This window comes from Medicago truncatula, chromosome 6, assembly GCF_003473485.1.
Source record: "Medicago truncatula cultivar Jemalong A17 chromosome 6, MtrunA17r5.0-ANR, whole genome shotgun sequence".
Taxonomy (NCBI): Eukaryota; Viridiplantae; Streptophyta; class Magnoliopsida; order Fabales; family Fabaceae; genus Medicago; species Medicago truncatula.
In genome coordinates this window covers 7,066,264-7,080,022 of record NC_053047.1, presented here as the reverse complement: position 1 = coordinate 7,080,022, position 13,759 = coordinate 7,066,264, and the positions used below count along the sequence as shown (strand labels likewise).

The window sequence follows — 13,759 nt, the reverse complement described above, 5'->3', positions numbered from 1 at the left end:
TTTGAAATGAGGTCATCAGCTCTTCATCATTGTGATGCAATGGAACTTCATTATGAACTTCAACTTTTTTTCTTTTATGTGAATTTTGTATGATGTTTGTTGCTTGATCTTAAAACAGTGCCCTATTAGTACCATATTTTTTTTCGGGAGGTTGTTTGTTTCAAGTTTAAGATCTACATTTCTGGAAATACATGGATATAGAATGAGTATACCCATGTTTGTTGCAAGATTGAGAAATCATTATTCGAGTATAAAAGTTCCTTAGATTTAAATAATTTATCAATAACTTCAATTTTTCCATGAAATTATTCCCTAGTTGAAGGATGGGAATGATTTCATGAAATTTCAATTTTCCCATGAAATTTTTCTTTTGAAATTTTTTATACTTTTATTTTTTAAAAGGAATTACGTCCATAAAAAACACACTATAGTCAAACTTCCATCTTTATATTTTTATTCCCGGATATGTTCCTAGGAATAATTTTTGAGCAACCGGCCCCCGAAGGGTGGATGGTGTTATTCGAATTTGTGAGCAGGTTGAAAACTAGACCAAGTGAGTTTGAGAGTTATATCACAATTATTCTTTTTAAATTAAAGTGAATGAAGGTTACATTTGCATATAGATCAAAATTTGGTCGATCCTACTTGCTACTATTTGATGCTACCAATCTTCTCAAATGAACTTCTACTAAGAAGAATATTTTGATCTCACTAAAACACAAAATGCGCTACAAAAATAGTGATATAAAATTAAATAAACAGCTAAACCAATTAATTGAGTAGAGGAATATAAACCAAAAATTTCCATTTCTTCAATTGTTGTATCCCTCTTTTCCCTTCAATTATAGTGAACTCTAACTCAAACAAAACAAATTACCAATATGAGGTATAAATGTACCTATACTCTCTTAAAAAAAATGTACCTATACTTTTGGTTCAATAAAATATACAAAAGTTCAACTTTTACAATTTTAGATAAAAGAAATACTTTAGCATTCTAATAAAATAAATCACGCCGTCGTAAGCAAAATCACGCCGCCGTATCCAACTCATCTCTCTTAAGCCCAATCACGCCGCCCTCCCTTCTTGCTCCGTTCAAATGTAGATGGTGGTGGTTGGCGATGCGACGATGGTAGTCGGTATGCCATCCGCATCGTAGCTCTTCCATGTTCTCTCGACGGTGGTTCGTCGGTGGTGCAAGTTTTAGGCGCGGTTTATTTTGGTCTGTCGGTAGCACCGACGATTTGGGTTCACTCGAATCGCGCCGCCGTGAATGGGTTTGAGGTTATGTCATACATCCAACATTTTCTTTGATTTTGCAAGGGTGGTGTTGGGTGACGATGGTGGTTTCAGTTTCGACGGTTGCTGCAGATCTGGGTTTGTCTCTCTGCAGGTTCGATTGCTATCTTCTCTACAGGTTTTCACGATTCAGTTTTGCACCTATTGCATCAAAGGATTTGACGGCTTTGGGTTGTTGCTGTTTAAAAAAAAAAAAAAAAGATTCGATCTCGTGATCGATTTTGGATTGTGGGGCTAGAAATGGCCATGAATTTGTGTGGTTTGTCACAGTAAATTGTGGGTGTGCGATATTCGTCACCGTGTTGGCGGACGTCGAGTTCATATGCCATCCTCAGTGTGCCTCGGCTGTGTTTGTATGTTCGCTTGATGTGGGCTAGAAATGACTAATTAATCAGTTGATCAGTTCGTGCGCGTGATTTCGCTAATTACCGTGTTGGATAAATCCTTAGAAAAAAGATAGTTTGGATAAAAATATGTTGTTTGATGTTTTGCAAAGCAATTTCACTTTAAAAAAAAGATAAAATATGTATCATGAAAATGAAAGAAACAAACTAAATTAAAGAGTTTAATTTTCAAGCACACCATTAACAACAAATCACAATCACTGATTCTCGTAAAAAAGAGAATAAATTACTAAATTCGTGAATGACTTTATAAGGTGCTCTCAAATAGAACCTCATGATTTTGAAATTTTAAAAATCGTCTCTAGCTTTTAAGTTTAATTGATGGTAAAAGGTTAGAGTATAGGGATCTAATAGATAACAATTTTTTTTGGTGAAGATCTAATAGATAACAATTGGTTAAAAATAAGAACTAACTTGATAATTTAATATTTTTCTTCAAAAAAACTTGATAATTTAATATAGTTGGTTCTTTTTGAAATATTTATAGTTTCAAGGACCTATTTGATATGACCTTACAAAGTTATAGATTAATTTAACGGTTTCCTCCAAAAAAAATCACAAAGAACTTATATGTATGACATTTTTTTTTAGGGAATATGTATGACTTTATGTATAGTTAAAGCCCAACAATTTTAATAGTATGGTGATTATGATTGATTGAGAGTATAAACAGTTTCATATTAAAAGTACACACATTAACTAACTTAGCAGTGTTATTTTAACACTCGTATTAAACTTACCACATATATTATACCACTCACATGTTCAATTTACATACAAGTGATAAACATAAACTGATACAGGACGAGTAAATATAATCGTTCAACCTCTTCTGTTGTCTCCTCACGAACTATCTTGCTTGCGCACCACCTAATTATGTATCTGAAATAAAATAAAAGAGATTGGGGTGTGACAGGATGTCTCAGTGAGTTCCACCTATCCTAAGTTGTATGCTATCTCGGGGAACCTACGATCGTCGTCTGTTACTAAACTCAACCCATTTCGGGTATATACAGTTTCATTATGCATAACTGAGCGATCGAGGGATAACTAGGATCGTTGTCTGAAGTACTAATATGATTCTGATTCTAATGTCAAAATCATAATCATATTCATAATGTATGTCATATTATGTTAGAAATGTTAGCGTTGAACAGACAATACTATCTGGATCGATTTTACGGAATAAACCCAGGTGGAGTAACCCCGTAATTTATTCCACTGCTAATCGGTAAAAATTCCAACTAGAGGGAATCCAACTAACAGGAATACCAGAGTCCTCTTATCATCGTGTGGTCATCCTTACGGATAGTGCCCATTCTAACTGGCGGGAACCTTTCGTATCCAACCGGCGGGATAGCGAAAACCACGACTTAAACATGTTTTAATATTATAAACTGAACTGATTCTGATAAATATGAAATAATCTCAACTCCACTACTAACGGGGAGTTAAGGAGTGATTGTAACACGCTAAATCCTTTAAAGCACAAATGATACAATCATATAAATAATTTATATGCTACTTCTTCTATAAGTTCAAAATAAGCATACTTAATTTTTCAAAACATCGCAGCGGAACAATATCATTGTATGTATCTCAACATCAACAAACTTAATCTCCAAAGTAGTCATGTCACATCTAATCATAATACATCATCAAAATATAAAATCTCAATCTCAACATACTGAGAGGTAAATCTCATAAATCATAAACAAAATAACAAACATGTGTGACATTTTAATATCGAGAAAACTGAATTAGACATGTCAGATTCGTCTATTTCCTTTCCCTCTTCACTTCTGTACGTAAATCTAAATTTCTTAATTTAAAACGCTTACAACTAGACTGCCTAATTCTTTGGAGCAATGTCTTCATTCATGAGCAGGGTGATGAATTAACACCAGAATATTATTCATATCTTTTGTGGAAGGACATAAGTTGTGGTTCACACAGGCACAAAATATAAAATAAAGGACAACAATGCAACATGACCATAACTTGGACAACGATGCAAATGAAATTTAATATAAATTAAGGACCAATTCTGGAAATATAAAACTTTAAAGGACCAATCCTAAAAAAGGGTTACCCTTGAAGGACCACTAGAGTAATTTTGCCTATAATATAAAGACATAAAAGATATTTTATTATATTCTAAAAGCTAATTAAGTCAATACATTTTATAGTACATCCAGTCAATTTATTTGGCTCAACACAATTTCATGCATAGGCAGTGCCACATGGCTAAAATAGCTAGATCAATTTATTCTGATCATCTTATCAGATCATGTATGATTCAACATTTCACAATGTTCCCTACTCAAAGCTTCATGTTCTTGTTAGTATTATAAACAAGAGGCAATCCCCCATAATCTAAATTGAATCTTTGTCAAACATAGGATGTTAGTTAAATTATAGTGCTAAATTTTTTAGTGGATTTTTTCATGGTTAAAGATACAAATCACACGAGTTGTATCTCAATTCGATATTAAATTGGACTCGAACGATACAAATCTCTAGTGTGTATCTATTTTTCATATGAATCCCGATCCAAACTAATGAACCACTACCTAAACCTAGTGTTATCAACCACCTTTTCTTGTTACTTTTGTATAACCAACATCCTTTCTTTTGTCATTTGATTTATAAAATTGAATCTTAAGCCATTTTGAGGTTCAAATACAACATACCAGCTTATAGTTTTGTAACGTCACTGGTTTTCACTTAAAAATGACATTTTTCATCGTACGATTTATAATGAGATTCAATTTATGCTTCGAGAAATAGGTCTCCCAATTTCACTATGTGATAACCATAGATTTTTTTTTCCACAGTTGCGTTTTTCCAACGAGAGTAGACTATAATGCTGTCTTTGCTGTTGTTTTTGTTTTAGGTATATGGGTGGGGAAGGGGTGAACATGGTAGGCTTGGATTTGGTGATAGTGATAAGAGCAGTAAAATGTTACCTCAGAGGGTTCAACTTTTAGCCGGTGAAGATATTGTTCAGGTACTATATCTGTAACTATCCCTCTCATGATCAGTTTTTTGAACCAATGTATGTAGCATAGGTATCATGGTTATGAAACAATAGTCACTTTGATAGTGGAAATGGTTTCGCCTTCACAAATATTTTCTGTAAGTAGTTTACCATCTCAATTTTCATTCTGTTGCATTATTGGTTTTGTTTAATCTTAAATAAAAGTCACACCAAATCTTGATATCCCCTTTATATATTGAATTATTGATATTATAGATTAGTAGCAATTTTCATTCTGTGAAATTTTCGGCCAATGTTATATTAGTCCTTATGAGATGCATTTATTTTTTTGAAATATTTATTCTAATTTGGATGGAATTATTTGCAGTTTGGGAGAGGTGATCATGGGCGTCTTGGATATGGGAGGAAAGTCACTACTGGTCAACCAATGGAGGTACCTATATAGACATCCCTCCTCCACAGAATCTCGGTGATGCTGACGGTGAAGCTGAGGGAAATTGGATAGCCAAACTCGTCGATTGTGGTGGCCGCCATACTTTGGCAATAGTAGAATGGAAAGATGATGAATCTAAAGACGAATCTATTCATGATTAAAATGGAAACTGGTAAGTAGATTAGGTTAATGGCTGATTTGGAACTCGGTCCATGTGTGATATGAAACAACTTAAATAAGCGTTTATTGAATAGACATTCATCGCATAAGAGCTCATGTATAAGTTGTTTCTAGGATTGAAGAGCTTTTGAAGCTAAATTTTACACAAGCTCTGACAAGCTACTTCTATGAGCTAGTATAAGGAGTAATTTATGTAAACAAGATTTATAAGCTTAAATAAACTCAAAATAAGTTCTTCCAAACACAACTCATGATATATTATTCATCAATTTACTATTCAGTGTTTGGTGTCCTTTTGCATAATTATTTAAAGTACAAGAGACATTATATGTTTGGCAGATAATATGGAATCATATAATTTGTTGTTTATTAGTACTGATTCATATACTTTGGTGCAAAATCTTTAGCTCAAAATTTGACAATTGTGGTTCTTTCACTCTATAATCTTGCAAATGAATGTAAAAATCAATGTCTGGCTTACTTGCTTCAATTTTCCAGTGAGAGTGTGTTGAGAGTCTCGTATCGACTTGGGATATGACCTACACAATACTTATAAGGCTGTTGAGAATATCGTATGCCATTTCGTAGCCAATGGGAGACTTTGATTTTTTTTCCGAAAACACCCTTTCTTAGGCTATTGAATCTAGTGCATGGGTAATACGGGTGACCTAAAAACACATGTAAGACAAACTTGGATACTATCTTAAAATTTGGGTTGAAGGTCTAACTTATCATTTGGGTTGAAGGTCTAACTTATCGTCAAAAAAATGGACTTGTAATGTGAAGGTTATTGAAGTTTTATAAACACTATTTAAGTCATATCTCTAGATGGCGTGAAAGTCACCGTAGATATATACACTTACGATCTAGTTGTGATTGCTAGATTTGCATCTGTTGAAAATTCGATCGTTACTCTTTTCGCCCCCTACAATTGCATAAACCGTTCGGGAAATAACTCTCGAACGGTATTCATTTTTTATTTTTAAAGGATTCAAAAGATAACTCTCGAATGTTGTTTTTCATAATAAAGATATGACAGAGGTTCACAAGAGAAACGATATGAAAATTCATGCATGTAGAAAGCCTCAACTATGTGAACTACTCGACAGTGATTTTTTTGGCAAACCCTCAGATTTTGAACTAGCATTGGTGCCCCACTAGAACCTATTGTTGGTCATGGAAGAAATTTAATAGATATTCTTTTTCTACAAAATGAAAGAAGTAGAGATAGAAAGAAAGTTTTGTGTTTGTGAGAGGTGTATGTAAGGTTGGAATAATTTGTTTGAATGTGGAGAGAAAATAGGAGGATAGAAATTGGCTGGGATAGAAAGTAAATAGAGAGAAAATTAAACAACTTCATACCATGTTTGAATAGAAGAAAAAAAGGAGAGAAAAATTGTCTTCTTTAGTTAATGGAAAAATGAAAAGAAAGAAATGCATTCATAAAACATGTTTTTAAATTTTTGTAAATGGTAGGTAGATAAATAAATGGATATAAGTTATATCTTGCCCTCTTTCTTTCTCATTTCACATTCAAGGAGAAAAAATATAGTATAATCTTTTATTTTCTTTTCAACTTTCTTTCCACACAAAGGAAGAGCACATGATCTATGTGGGTTCAACACTCTCTCTAGTAACATTTTAACAACTAATTACAACTATTTATCATTTTTCTAAAAAATAAATACATAAGGAGCACATGCTCTATGTGGTGGTCCATATATCCAATGTCCTATGTTACCATTTTGCATTAAATTGAATGTAGGCCATGGTGAAAAAAATTCGACAAATGTCAATATATATAATTCACACATTGTCCTTCTTCTATACATAGAAGCTTCATCAAAGAAGGTGCTTTACATTGATATATATTAATGAGTCAAGGAAATTATGATATTTTTTTTTGCAAGCACAGCTAATACTTACGGTTGAGGCACCTAAATGGTACTCTCTCCATCATATAAAAGCAAACACAATAAAATTGTTATGAAGTACGGACATTCTTTGGATTAGGTGTATTTCAGTGTCGAACATATGTTGTGTTCGACACCGATACGACACTGACACCTATAATTATACTAAATTATATGATTTTCTCAAATTATTAACGGTGCTAATGTGTCAGTATTCATGTTGTGTTTGGTGTCTGTTTTTGTATTTGTGCTTCATATGTTATTAATATTGACCTGAAAATGTGGTTTGAATATCTCTAATGTGTACTGGTTATTCACTCATTCTTATTGTACATTCAAATGAATATGACTTACTTTTTCTATTATATTTGAGTCTGAGAAAATGGTATGACCAAAGCTTTCTTATTAGATGCAATCTTTATTTTTCTACTTCAATAAAATATACATATATTACACATAAACAAATTACAATCAAATAAACCTTATATCGTATATATTTGGATAAAAAATTAATCATTAACAATAATGTAGTGGAAATATGTTTTCTTTGATGGAAATCTTTCTTGCTGCTGTAATTATCATCTCAAGAGAACTCTCCATGCATGAAATGAATTTTTGCTTGTCAATAAAGTCTTTCTCCAATCCAAATGCAATTCTTAACTTTCCCATGTAGCTCATAATGGTTATGGTTAGACTCTGCAGGTCCAACAAAAAATAATATCAAACAAAAATCATGATAATAAAAGTTCCATGCTATTATTCATTGGAATAAAAAAATATGGTATAAATAGTTAATTTATTTGTTCTTCTTTAATCATTTTATAAAAAAAATTACTATGTCTTTATACTATTGTTACGAAAGAGGTTGAAGGTTCGATTCTTTTTTTTTTTTTTTGGAAAAAGCATTTCATGCATAATTAAAGGGTAAAAAGTAATCGGTACATCATAAAAAATATGGAGGCTATGGTGGAATAAAGACGCTCTAGCGATACTATGAGCAACTTTATTTGCTTGTCTCCTAACACACGACACAACAAAGCCGTTTCTAGAAAGTAAAAGACTTCTACAATGAGAAACTAGTTCACCAAACTCGTTAGTAAGAGTAGACAAGGTATCGAGCGCATCAGATAAAACTTTGGAATCAGTTTCGAACATAACATCTCGCATGCCATTTGAGATGGCCACCGTAAGCCTAATGATCCAGCTTCCAAAATGGTGGTTGAAGATGCAAAATAATCTAATTTGCCTAATAAGAATAGGCATGTAGAGTCTTGAAAACACATACCATATTCTATAATGGAATTAAATTTGATAATGTCCTGGTGGCGGTTTGATAAGGTTCTCCTTTCCTAATAAATTTACCACTATATTTACTACTATTATTAAGAAAAATGTGGTCACACTTTGAATTAAATTTGGTGGGCTCAAGTGGCATCTAAAATGCCACCACCATTGGGGAAAAAACCAAACAATATATAATTTTTCTTGTTGCTAATATTAGCAAAATGTATCATTCAGAAAAAGTCTTTAATAGACAAAATATTATTAATATGATATATTATAAATAAATTTAAAAAACTGAGTTTTGTTGTTCTTTTTCTTTCTTGAATCTGTACTTAGGACATATTCTCCTTAACATTAATGGAAAGCATATGTGAAATAATCTATGTAATGCATCAGAAGCATCTTTCTCCAGCATGGTGAAAATGATGGATACCTACCTATTTCCATGAAGTATATAAATTCAATTAAGATTTAATCAATTACATACTTACCTCTGGTGGACCAACAACCATAAAATATAGTCCTTTAATTGGATGATTAGCCAAAGCCATTTGCTCCATTGGTCCAATTATGTTGGAAATTGTTGTGCTTGAATTTCTCAAAGTGTTGTATACAAATTTGGCTGAAGCCTAAAAATCAGTATTAAATATATTCAATTAAAATAAAGTAAAGTTCTATAAAAAAAAAAAATATATAAGAGAAGAAATTTAAGATTCAAATTCTTTTATATAAAAGTTAAGTAGGGATTGTCTCCATCAATTAGAAGAAATGTTTAAATTAGTTATTAAAGTTTTAAGTGTATAAAAGTATACAATTCTTAAAGAAGGGACAAAATTAGACCTTTTGCATGCACAAAATTATGTCATGAAGTATGTTTTTATTTCTTTAACAGATGATGAAAGCCTCTACTAAAAAAAGTTGCTACTATCTTTCACTGAGAAAGTCTTACATAGACACAAATACAAATGAAAAATGCTTAGGCACACTCACATGAATGGAAAAAAATAAATGAGAAAAAAATTTAGTCGCATTATTCAATTATTTTCTCTTTTAATTTTATCAATTTATGTGCGTGTCTAACCACTTTTTATTTGTGTTTGTGAACAAGTATTTCTCATCTTTCACTTTGTCTCATTACTAGTGTTACATGTCATTATTTCACTCAAAATGAAGAGAAACTATAAATAAAAGGAAAAGGATAGTTTTTGAGTAAATCACCAAATTGATTTCCTTTGTACTCAATTCTCAAATTGGTCCCTCACTTTATTAATAACTTAAAATGATTTCTGTCTTTGTCAAACGTTTCTCAGATTGGCCCCCGGCTATATTTGTTGTTTTGTAAGCCATTAATGTACCAAATAAGATCCAAAATGTATTATACCAAAAGACATTGAGTCATTAACACTCAAAATACAAAACAACTAATAGAGTCAGAGACCAATCTGAGAAACGTTTGACAAAGACATGGACCATTTTGAGCTATTAATAGAGTCAGAGACCAATTTGAGAATTTAGTACAAAGACAGGGACCAATTTATGGTTTTCTCGATAATTCTTTTTACCAAATTAATTTTATCAAATATTGATGCATCCATTTTATTATAAAACCATATGAGACAACGAGTCATCCGAAAGGAAGAGGATAATCCAAACTAGATTAAGATGGTTCAGAGAGATATTGATGTATCCACCACTATTATAAATGTAAAGTAAAAAACATTAACTTGAGAGTGATGCAGATAATATATTAATAATATATTAATAGAGTACTATTGAGAGAAAAAATAATTAATACTATTACATTAAAAATTATAAGTAATATTCATTTTGAGATTTTGTTTTTGAAAACGTGTCACTCAATGAAACTTAGATTATTTATTTTTTTTGTGTGTGAATGGAATATTGGATTGTTTGTTTGATTGTACAAAAAAAATTTGTCAAAAAAAAAAAGTTGTTTTAAAAGGACAAAAAAGGAACTAAGTATTGATCAAATATTTTATGATACCAACATGATTAATTTGTACTATAGTAGACATGAAGTAATGACTTATAACTAAGCATAGCTACCTACCTCGGGGCCTCTCAATTTCTTCACCATATTTAAGATCATACCAGTAAGAGGTGTGGCCAAGGAATTTTTCTTCCTGTTGATTTCTTTATGAGCTTCCCATATAAATTCAATTGGATTTTCATATTTTTTGTCACTTAGCTTTGGAATTGAAACATGCAAAAATGCAAATTGATTTCCCCAAGCTGAACCATCATTATTGTTCTTAATGTCAACCATCTCCTTAACTGACTTATAACCTCCAATGTTTCTTGTATTCAATAAAACCAATGCTGTGGATTGATTTTTGCTTGAATCTTGATTCATTTGGTGCATGTATAGTCGAATTCCAAAGAAAATTAGACCAGCAATCACATCATTTGTGCTCTGCAATGAATTTGATGATAAATAAATCATTATGTAAGCTAGTAATAAAAAAGTAATTAAGACTAATACAAGGTTTAAATTGTATTCATAGTTGCAATTTATGTCACTATCTTTGTTAATATAGGAAATTTTACACATAATTGAAATCACTACAATTGCAATTGTGATGTGGATTTAATTTATATACAATGTCATCATATCTCATTAATATGAGACTTTGTTTCATTGGATCAGATACCGAGTTTTAAAAAAAAAAGATACTGTGTTATATCAGTTTCTAAAATATTTTCACAAATATCGATTATACTTATATTGATAGTGCATACCAAATAATATAAATGAAACTCTTATAATAATACTTAGTTTAGTTAGAGATGTTTCCCATACCACTCCAAGTCTTGATTTCACTTCTTTGATGCGATCCATAGAGAATGAGACACTTGAGATATTAATTTTCCTTAGCTTGATATCATCCTCACAAGACCTAATTGGTGTTACATCATCTTCAACCAAACTACTTTTTAACATACTCCATCCAAAATCAGATATAGTATCAAATACTTTGGAGAAAATTGAGGGAAATGATCTCTTGAAAAATGCTTTGGTATTAAAAATTGATTTAGGTCTAATTTTACTTGATGGTAATGTGAATGGAAGAAAAGGGTTATCAGCTCTTTCTAAACATGATAGAAGAGCTCCCATTAGAGAGTAACCATCTCCAAGTGCATGATGAAGTTTGAATACTAAGGTACCAGCTGCATTTTTTGTTGGATATTTAATAATATGAATTTCCCATAGTGGTCTATCTTGTGGTAAATGTTCCATTGCTATTTTTGACATATAATCATCAAGATATTCATCATAGAGTGATGATTTGCTAGTGGGAAACATAGGAATGTATACATGATCCTCTACTTTGACATCAACTTTCTTCCATTTTTTCTCTCCATTGTGGTCCTTAATCTATTCAAGTATAGATGGTTAGTTTCTTTCATTTTAGGAAGTTTAAGAACTATGCATTGATAGTATAGAAAAATTACATAGATGTCCAATTATATTTCAACTTTGGCGTTTATTTCATAATATCATGAGTGGTTCACTGTAATATACTATAGACCTGCAATCAAACGGTTATAATCATATTAAAAATATTATAATTAAAAAAACTAACGGAGAGGACCAAAAGAGGTAACGACAGAAGACATAAGAGACCAATTTGTGACACTTTATTGTTAGGGGACCAAAGTGAAAACCAAAAATAAGTTAAGGGACTAAATGATGTATTAAGCCTAATAAATATGATTGGATATCAATGCAGAACTTTTTGTATTGTCAATGCTTGAAACTCTTTATGAGATAAATTGCATTTTTTAGGGGATTTTTTTTGAAAGATACATGCACATTTGTTGTTCATGAAATTGAAGATTAAAAATGATATTTAAAATAGGGAAAATATTTTCATACATTTGCCCTAAAGTCATGAAATGGAGCACTAAACATAAATGAAATTTTTTGTAACTAAGAACTAAATTTAATAATTTTACAATGACTAAAAATATATTTAAACCCTTAAAATAGAGTGTATATATATGCATGAGTAAAGTGAACATGATTGATTACTTACCATGATGGATGAAAAACGAGTGCTGATAGGAAGGAATACATTGTTAAGAAGTGACAAGGTTTGGTTATCATCTATAGATATTGAAATCTCAGATTCTAAAACACCTAAAATGCACACACTTAAGGAAGAGCTATTCAAATATTGCCCTGTTGGACTCACTGGCTCTTCAATTTCTTCCTCAAATCCTTCCATTATCTTTGAGTATGTTCATGATTTTTTAAAGAGTTAAGGTACATATATATAGTATGGGAAAGAAGAGGTAGGTATAGAACTTTTTTTCAAGATGAATGGTAGGTATAGAGCTTGTTAGCATTAAATAAATATATTGGTTTGTTTGGTTTTGTTTTTAATGGTCACACTGCCAGCTTTGTCGGTTACTTAACTTACTTCACTAGTGTATAGTGTAGTTGGAAATACACATATTTTTTCTTCACAAAATGTGAAATATTTTTGAATTTTTTTTATGCAATATGTGTTAATTTCAACTTACTAATTAGAAGATGTTGAAATTTTGAAATGTATGATCTATGGTGATGGAGAAAAACAATGTTAGTTAGAAATGATGTGTTTCTTTATTTTGTTTTAACCTTGTCTTTGTTTTGAGGAATGATGTTATCTATGGAAACAACAATTTTTTTCTTATTATCACACAAAAAAAATCGATCAAGACCATCTATTTTTCATTTTTGGGCTAAAACGGAAGGGAAAAGATCCCTCATGATCATGCTAAATTGGCCGAAGCAATATCCCAATTATGGATCTGACCCATATTAACAAACAACCCTTAGTATAAGCAATAGAATATTGGTTATGGATGTAAGGGTTAAGAGAAGTGCAAAGAGAAGAAGTCATAGCGGGGCTTTGCTAATCAATTGGTGGCATTTAAAGGGTGAAAAACAAAGAATTTTCCAACACAAGATCTTAAAGGGATGTTTCATGCAACCACAAGGAAGCGCTAAAGATATGTGGGAGAAGATGGCACATGAGATTAAAGAAGTAGCAAAGCAACGTTGGAAGATTCAAGAGATTTTGGACCTAGAGGTGAAGAATTTTGGTGGTGGAATGACAATGTTCAAAGTAAAGCTCGAATCAAAAGAGATTATTTCAAAGACTGACCTAGGTGTCAAAATGTCGAAACTTGGGGTAAATATAAGATATATAGGAAAGAGGCTAAGAAGGTGGTGAGT

General features: G+C 31.5%; 1 protein-coding gene across 2 annotated transcripts; it reads right to left on the bottom strand.

Annotated features, from left to right (window-relative positions):
* Positions 1 to 7,676: 7,676 nt before the first annotated feature.
* On the bottom strand, positions 7,677 to 12,799 carry LOC25479740 (O-acyltransferase WSD1). Of its 2 annotated transcripts, none has more exons than XM_013587831.3 (5): positions 12,573 to 12,799; positions 11,336 to 11,911; positions 10,586 to 10,948; positions 9,006 to 9,143; positions 7,677 to 7,926 (listed from the first exon to the last, which is right to left on the bottom strand). In XM_013587831.3, the coding sequence occupies exons 1-5, from the start codon at positions 12,762 to 12,764 to the stop codon at positions 7,747 to 7,749; spliced, it is 1,449 nt and encodes a 482-aa protein (XP_013443285.1). In that variant the 5' UTR covers positions 12,765 to 12,799; the 3' UTR covers positions 7,677 to 7,746. The 2 variants fall into 2 exon arrangements, with proteins under 2 accessions (XP_013443285.1, XP_024630514.1); XM_024774746.2 differs by having other exon boundaries at positions 7,680 to 7,926; positions 11,336 to 12,065; positions 12,573 to 12,707.
* Positions 12,800 to 13,759: the final 960 nt, after the last annotated feature.

Bases quoted from the DNA above. Each gene is read 5' to 3' on its own strand.
- LOC25479740 (XM_013587831.3), bottom strand. From the start codon at position 12,764: ATGGAAGGATTTGAGGAAGAAATTGAAGAGCCAGTGAGTCCAACAGGG. The intron at 9,144-10,585 runs GTAGGTAGCTAT...ACTGATTTTTAG, and splicing joins AGAAATTGAGAGGCCCCGAG to GCTTCAGCCAAATTTGTATA. The intron at 7,927-9,005 runs GTAAGTATGTAA...TTGGACCTGCAG, and splicing joins TGGTTGTTGGTCCACCAGAG to AGTCTAACCATAACCATTAT.